Below are 8,602 nucleotides of genomic sequence, written 5' to 3' on the forward strand. Positions count from 1 at the left end.
CTCAATTAAGGATACCGCCAACACACTACCATTTAGTGTATAGCTTGTGCTTATATTATTTCTACCAAAGTGCATAACTTCGCACTTAGCAACATTGAACCTCATTTTCCATTTTTCTGCCCAGTTTTCTAATTTTATCAAATCACTTTGCAAAGTGGCAGCATCCTGTATTAAACTTAGAGTTTTGCACAATTTAGTATTGTCAGCAGAAATAGCAACATCACTTTGTATGCCCACCTCCAGGTCATTAATAAAAAAGCAAAGGACCAAGGATTATCCCTGCGGTACTCCACTAACAACACTGGCCCAATTAAAAAATGTTCCACTTACCACCACTCTTTGTAATCTAGTCCTTCAGTTTTCTATCCAATTACATATTTTGAAATATTATGTTCTAGGCCAATATTCTTCAGTTTTATCATTAACTTTCTGTGCGTTACTGTATCAAATGCTTTAGAAAAGCCTAAGTAGATGACATCCACTGCCATTCCAGCATCTGTGTAAAGCACTCTATAAATCAGTGCTAAGCTTGTTTAATACCCTGGGATCAATACCATCCGGTCCTGGACCTTTGTTTACCTTTTTATGTTCAAGTCTCTTTTGAATTTCCTCCTGAGTGACCCATGCATCAGATACAATATTACTAGAATTGGGTCTATTAAAAGGGAAGCCTTGATGCTCACCCACACAAACGTTAGAGATGAGTTCAGTATTATTAGATATCACCAAAAGGGAGAGAATAATTCCTAGTAGGTTCTTGAACTGCCTAAAATAAAAAGTTGTCATTTAGCATATTTACAAACCTACTAGCTTTTTCTGACTTAACCACCCCATTACTCCAGTCAATGTCCGAATAATTAAAGTCCCCCATAATATCAACCCGACCTAGTTGTGAGACCTCCTCCATTTGCAAAAGTATCTGGGCCTTATCCTCCTCACTTATATGGGGTGGTTTATAGCATACACCAATGGTAATTTTCTTTGTAACCTTTAGCTCTGCTGAAATCTCTACCAAAAGGGATTCCACACAGTCCCTGGTAATTTCTTTAGCACATGGCTTTAAATATGACATTACATAAAGTTAAATCCATCTGTAACCCTCCTAAAAAGGGTGTAACAATTTGCATTCACAGCCCAAGTCACACCAAATTAATTAGCAGAAACAGAGTGAAAGCAGATGGTTTGAACCAATGCTTCTCTCACGGAACAAATTCATGAAGGCTCTTTTAGTAAGTTTAACTATAGGTGACCAGTTAAATGGAAGTGCAAAAGAGACTAATGGGGGGAACATAATATATGTGCCTAACAGAAAAAATGGTCACAACAGGGCAAAATTTTAGCTTTGCGACAAATTTGCCTGACAGAAAAATAAAGTTTGCAAAACCTATGCATGTCTTGCAACAGTAGGTTTCAATTTTTTGTTTTGGTTTTTATTACTGTCCACCTTAAATCCTTTAGGACCTGATAACATTCACCATGGAGTACTTAAGGTTAATATTTATTACAACATTATTACACTAATTACTACTATTACTGTTATTATTGTAATCAGTATAATCATTATTATTGACATCTCCCAGCAGCAGCTGCCTGTATAAACTTCACTCTAAAAATCCATCCTTTCTTAGTATAGGACCTATTCATGTTAACCTTCATTCCTGAGTAGTGATGAGCAAATCTGTCCCGTTTTGCTTCACCATAAAATTCACAAAACAACAAGAACATTTGTGAAATGCCAAAAAATCTGCGAAATGCAATTGTCTTATCCTAGTTCATTCTTTCCATTTTTGTCTTTTGTGTATCTGATTTATGCAATCCAGTAAGTCTGGTTTTCTTGTTCCAAATTTGATCTTTATTTAAATTATTGTTTATCTAAACCCTTTGTACTAGTCTACACTGTTTTGCTCTGTCTAGCATAGTAATACATGGCAGAAATAAATGGGCAGATGGCTAATCCATATTTTTCCCACAATGCATCATTTCTTTCCCACAAGTCCAGCATAATAGCAGCCACAAGGTGGCAATCCAACTGATGCAGTTTTGGCTGATTCCTAATTGGGTACAATTAAAAACCTTTTAGATGCTCAGAGTCAAAATTAAATCTGCATGTGATTCTTTAGGTGCAAGTTTAGTGCATTATTTACAGAGGCCAATGTGGGAACTTTGTGGCAGTAGCTATAGATTTCCCCTGCACCAATAGGTACATTTTCATGATGATTCTTTCAAAGGGACTGGTGGAGTGCATTGGCGCAAGAAGTGGTTGTAGAAGCATGTACCTTGGATGGCACTTGGTCGCCTAATTACTCTGGAAAGGTTGCAGGACCATAAATATTATCATGCTTAGTAAATAAGACTTATAAAGGTTTATGTCATTAGAAAGATCCTAAGTACTGCAGCAGAGGCCATTTTGTAAATAATCCCTCAGAATCACATTATTGTTTCATTGTAAGTCTAGCGAGAACTATTAAAGGACATGTCAACGTCTAAAAATAATGTTTTGCCTAATAAAAGAGAACTTAATTCTAAGCAACTTTGCAATATACATTCATTACATATTTGTAATGGCTTTTTAGTTATTTGTAAATATATCTTATGATATTTGAATTTCTTAGTGTTGAGTTAATTTGATCATTTCTGCTGAAACTGAAGAACACCATCTGTTGATGGTGTTGTTCCAGAATAAACATGACAAGGCCCTTCTCTCTTGGTTACTGTCATTGAAGTCCATAGGTCTTAAATGCTACCATAGGAAACAACAGGGACTTGACATAAAAAGAAATGCCTTTTCACCATAGAATAAATAAATATTAAAGTGTGAAGGGCTTATTTCCCATATCCCATACATCATGATTAATGCAATAAAAGAATTCTTCTACAAATGATGTACTATCTGCTAAAATAACAATAACAATAAATATATATCATGTTTTCTACTTTTTTTGGATTTCTGCTTTCCTGATTTATCTCATTGAGGCACTTTGAGAAAGTCTTTCAGAGTAATTTGATGCTCTCTTACTAAAATTAATAAAGCTTTTCATGATAATGTGCCATCATTGTCATGCATATTAAAAATGCCCTACTATTTTTCAACAGCTTTTTCATCAGTGACCATGTAAAATCATTTACTGCATATGTTTTTTAGTGTAGTATGGTTGTAGTGTAGTATGGTCTCTCTGTAGGAAAAGTAATCCCTTAAATATTTCTACTGCAGAAAATTATTTTATAGCATAATCCACTGTCCACAGTGGGGATAATTCAGTTTCTAGGCAGGGGTCCCCAACTTTTCTTACTCATGAACCACAGTCAAATGTAAAAAGACTTGGAGAGCAACACAAGCACATAAAAGTTCATGGGGTTGCCAAATAAGGGCTGTGATTGGCTATTAGGCAGCCTCTATGCACACTATCAACTTACATGAGGCCCATGTATTAATGCATGCCAAGAAAGAAATTTTATCTTGCTATTTATGAAAACTTTTTAATACTTTTACACAATTATCAAGATTGATGGGTCAGCTCAGCAGAATTTGTTAATATGTAATTTTGGCCAATGGAGTGGTTGTGTTCATTGCTGCTTACCTAATGCAAATCACATAAAAGGGAAAAATAGATAAAGACAATTATTTTCCAAATTAGAACAAATGTATCCAGTAATGAAAAGTAATTGTTAAACTTTTAATAACTGACATATTTTATTGAGCTGTGGTCATTATTAAAAAAATTGATTGAACTGTATGCATTCTTCATATGGAAAACTTTATTTAGAACACATCATATTAGCATCCTATTCCTGAACCAGTTTTATGACTAACCTCCTATTGGATTTCAAAATAGTTTTAATTCTATCAGAGAAAGATTAGTGGTCAATAGTGATGAGCGAATCTGTCCCATTTCGCCTCGCCATAAAATTTGCAAAACGGCACAAAAATTTGCGAAACGGTGAAAAATTTGTGAAACGCATTTGTCGTGCGATTTTTTCATCCACGCCTATTTTTTGTTGCCTGCATCTATTTTTTGTCGCCCCCGTCTATTTTTTTGGCGCGCCCGTGCCCAATTTGACACGACTGCACCCTTTTTTATGTGACCGTGCCCTTTTAGACGCGACCACGGCCAAATTGACTTGCGCCAAAACAAATTTCCGTTCAGCGAATTTTCACTGATGTTTGCGAAATAATTTGCCAATGGCGAAATGTGGAAATTCGCTGCAAATCCATGCCTGACAAAAAAATTCGCTCATCACTAGTGGTCAACATTTCCTAACAACAAATGAATCGCAATTTTCCAATGGTGACCTTAATTTACCTTACCTTAGTTATCATACCAATCTTGTCAAGAATGTTGGACCTTCCTTTGTATAACAAATAATTTATTAGTCTGACTGACCTTATCAGAAACCTTCCCATTTCTGTATTTCATTTACTTGGCATATGCATAATCTAACTGATGGTCTTATAATTTATTTATTTTAAAGGCTATAACCTTTATTACTCTTTGCAGTAGCTGTATCAATGCTGTTATGAAACTTGTTGTATCCTTTTATCGATAAATTCCATTGTATTTGTAACTGGTCTAACATTGCTTGCTTTAAACAATAATGGGCTTTCTTGTTGCTTTGACCTAGCAGCATATAAGTTAATATTTCCACATTAAATTGAATTATTTTTGTTATTTGCAAGACCCAAAACTTAGCATATTTTTACTTCGTGTTAGCCTTATCAAACTGATAACGTTTGGTATTATCAGTAATTATTGATATCTTGTGAACATGTCAGTAATAAGAAGACTATAATGATATCAGGGCCAGTATTTATCACATCAATTTGACGGCCCTGATCCAGCCTAAAACTTACCACCTGCAATAAAGCAAACCAATCAGTTTAACGTTACAAATCCTTCAAAAAATGACTTTGACAATCAATTTATTGATATTCATTTAATCTCATCAAAATTATCCCTTTATTATATGTTGACAGAAGATTAACTTTTTCACAATGTATGTATCCATGTTAACTACATTATTGCAAACCAATTACTGAGGCTTAGAATGATATGTATTGTAGCTCTGTTGGTAGGGGATAAAATATTTAACCTCCCATCCAATCAATTCAATAGCAATCTCTGAAAGTATTCTGAATACTTTTTTGATAACACTGTAGGCAGAGTGCCATTGACCTTAGCTGCAGCATAGCTTCTATGTAAAAAAGGAATGGCCTTATGCATGGTAAATGCCTTCTATTGCAAAATTTCATTCTGGTAACCTCCATAAACCCTCCAACATTTATTTATTAATATGATTTATGGTATATCTGTAAATGGCATTTTGCATTTAAAGGACCAGTATACCACCTTTTTCAGTATCAAAGACTTCACATTTTGCTAAACATTTAAAATGTTGCTAATAGTTTTTTAACCAGGAAAGATCTATGGATATATATATATATATACCCACTTTAGGACATCAACATCTACTGGTTTAACTCCATGCCCAATGACTTAGTTCAGAGAGTGTATGTAATTCTTGCGAGTCTCTGCCTGCTTTGTTTCACTGTTGCAGACCAAGTTGAGCTGTTGAGAGAGAGAGATAGTAAGTACGACAGTGGAAACTGAAAAATGTCCAATCAAGTCAAATGCTAAATGCTGTTTTCCACCAGTGCATAAAACAGGATTGCTTTCTGGCAAATGCCTTCTCTATAATTTCCCCTAAGTTTCCTATAATGTTACGATTCTCTTACAAAAGGCTATAAGTGTATGTTGACAGTTATGGTTGGATATAAGAGTAGTCACAAATGTTTCCAAATGTAAATATAAAGACATAGCCTGCAGCAGGCAGACCCAATATCCAGACACCATAAAATTATGATAGCATTATTAGCCCCTATGCTAAACATAATGCAGCAGAAAAATGTGATTGCTTTGCCTTAAATAAGGTCTAGTTTCCATTTTTAACATGATGTAATTGAAACACTGCAATGCTGTTTTTCTTTTTTCACGGTGTCAAACTGCATGAAGGTGTTGTATGTGTTAAATGGATTTATTTAAAAGTCAACTACTGTAACAGTCACACTTTTCAAAACCAATCTGTCGCAAATGATTCTTTGTACCAGTAAATCTTATCAGGAGTTCTGCACTATCAAGCAATTTAATTAGAACATCCATTGAAACCTAAACTGATTCCAAGTACATAGGAATGAAGAAAAGTGTTTAATTTTTTCCCACACCAGAAAATGGCAAACTAAAAAGAATATTGTTGGTATTTATGGGACAGCACATTGGGGCATGGAAAAACATATTGCTAGCTGTTTCTTAAATATTCCTAGAACTATAGATACATATATAGATAATATATAATGTTGCATTTTCAGTCTTTGGCAAGTATGATCATTTTAAATTTGGGAGCCATTAAATAAAAAATAAGAAAGAATGAAAAATCATTGGTTTAAATGGGATTATGTGTCAAAATGGGCAAAAATGGTCACATACTAGTAACCTATAACAAAAATCGGATATTGGTTATCATCATTTATTCTATGACAGGCAAGTCAAAGCTGGTAATTGGGCACAATGAAATAAATGTTTTTATGATATTAGATATTACTGCATAACCGTATGCTTTTTCTTTTACAGTATTATTGTCTGTGTTCTGTATGGATTATCCTTATATAGTGTTTTTAAGAAAATTCTGGTTTGAAAATTGCTAATTTTGCTTTAAAGTTAAAACCAGCTTTTATTTTAGTTCTATATTTTAATAAATAAAAAAAATGATTCAATTACAACATCAGTTTTAACAAACCTTTTTTGTGTTTTCTCAGAATGATACCACCAACAAGCAAGACATTCCGTGTTAATAACCTGGCTGCTGGAACTTTGTATGATTTATGTGTCCTGGCAATCTATGATGATGGCATCACGTCTCTCACTGCCACAAGAGTTGTGGGATGTATACAGTTTACAACTGAACAAGATTATGTTCGCTGCCATTTTATGCAGTCCCAGTTCCTGGGAGGTACTATGATAATTATAATAGGTGGAATTATTGTTGCATCTGTTCTTGTGTTCATCATAATCCTGATGATCAGATATAAAGTTTGTAATGGAAATGGGCACCATAAAGCTACAAAAGTTAGCAATGTGTATTCACAAACAAATGGATCCCAGAATCAAAGTTGTAGTTCTTCTGTGCCATCATCTGTATCCAAACAGGTTGTAGGACATGAGGAAAGCTCACAGTGTTGTAAAGTGTCTGCTGAAAGTGGGGCCCAGTCCTCAGACACTTGCCCAAGCCAAGATGTTCCCTCAACTACCTCTGCCTTGTCTCACACTTGGACTGCAAGCACATCTGCATCACTAAAGCAGAAAAGAAAAACTGTTTTAAAGCCTATGGATTCACAAACAGATACGGTTTTAAATATTGAGTCCCAAAATACAAATAGAAATAATTCAACAGCACTCCGATTACCCACTTGCCCCTATGGATCCATCAAAGAAGCACCAGTTTATAAACGAGCACAATCAAAGCCAAGCAAGTTTCTTACTTTACCGGCAGAGACATCAAGGGCAAAAAGAAGGTACTCTTTTAATGGTGAAGTAATGGAATACCACTGCTATGTCAACACATACAACACTGGTGGATTGTGGTCCAAAAGGAGCATGTCAATGAACGGAATACTTGTTCAGTCAGACAATTCAGACATGGACAGTGGTAAAGCAACATGTTCAAGCTCTGAGTGGATATTGGAAAGCACTGTGTGATACGCTCCTTTGCTTTTGAAAAGGAGTAATACTCAATAATTCAGAGCACCAACCTTAAAAGAAATTGAAAGTTGCAGTTCCAGTCTTCTTGTTTTCATTGATGGTTTCTATATGCATTAAGTTATATACGAGCCAGACAATGCTACTTTTTGTTTGATCCTTAATGGTGAAAATAATGTAAAAACAGAACAAGATTTAAGGAGATAGTGATATTGGAAAAAAAAAGTCACAAAACAGCACCAGTGCCTTCCCTTCTTATAGGACTGGCTTCCTGGTTCTGCATCAGCAGAAATGAGACTGAATTCACAAAAAAAGCCTTTCATGTAGGAAATGAAATTTCCATCAAGCTTACAACATACAAAAATATAAAAAACCCAATTATGGAAGAATTAGTAAAAATATTTTTTAAATGACCAGACTGTATTTATTTTTGAGTGACAATGGTGTTGCCTTTATTTTTAGGCAAATGCTGTACAGAACAACAACTTCTGTGTTGTTATGTTGTGTAAAATAAAATATTAAATATCTATACCAAGACAATGCTGAAATAATTCACCTATCTTATGTAGTATACTAATATATTTGTTTATCCAAAGTCATTTTGGTCAGAACCATACACACACACAAATATCCAAAATAATAATATAAATGGATTCCTTTTGCATATTATGAAGATTTTTAAAAAAAAAAAAAGTTAATTCATTTTTTATAAAGCAATTAACGTTATTTGATATTTACCATTTTACTATAATTTTGATTTCCCAAATCTTTATTATATTAGCTCATTACCATACATATGGAGGTTATGTATGAATGAAGAACCTAACACTAAACATCATTTTACTGTGGGGGAA

The 8,602-nt window shown here is 34.3% G+C and overlaps 1 protein-coding gene across 1 annotated transcript in view; it reads left to right on the forward strand.

The window, feature by feature from the left end:
- Positions 1-8,285, forward strand: part of lrfn5 (leucine rich repeat and fibronectin type III domain containing 5) — a 118,497-nt gene extending 110,212 nt beyond the window's left edge. Inside the window, exon 4 of the mRNA XM_002941756.5 lies at positions 6,809-8,285. Within this exon, the coding sequence (XP_002941802.2) occupies positions 6,809-7,748 (940 nt within the window). The 3' untranslated portion in view covers positions 7,749-8,285. The remainder of the gene's footprint in view (positions 1-6,808) is intronic.
- Positions 8,286-8,602: the final 317 nt, after the last annotated feature.

The sequence above is a fragment of the Xenopus tropicalis genome, chromosome 8 (assembly GCF_000004195.4).
Source record: "Xenopus tropicalis strain Nigerian chromosome 8, UCB_Xtro_10.0, whole genome shotgun sequence".
Lineage (NCBI taxonomy): Eukaryota > Metazoa > Chordata > Amphibia > Anura > Pipidae > Xenopus > Xenopus tropicalis.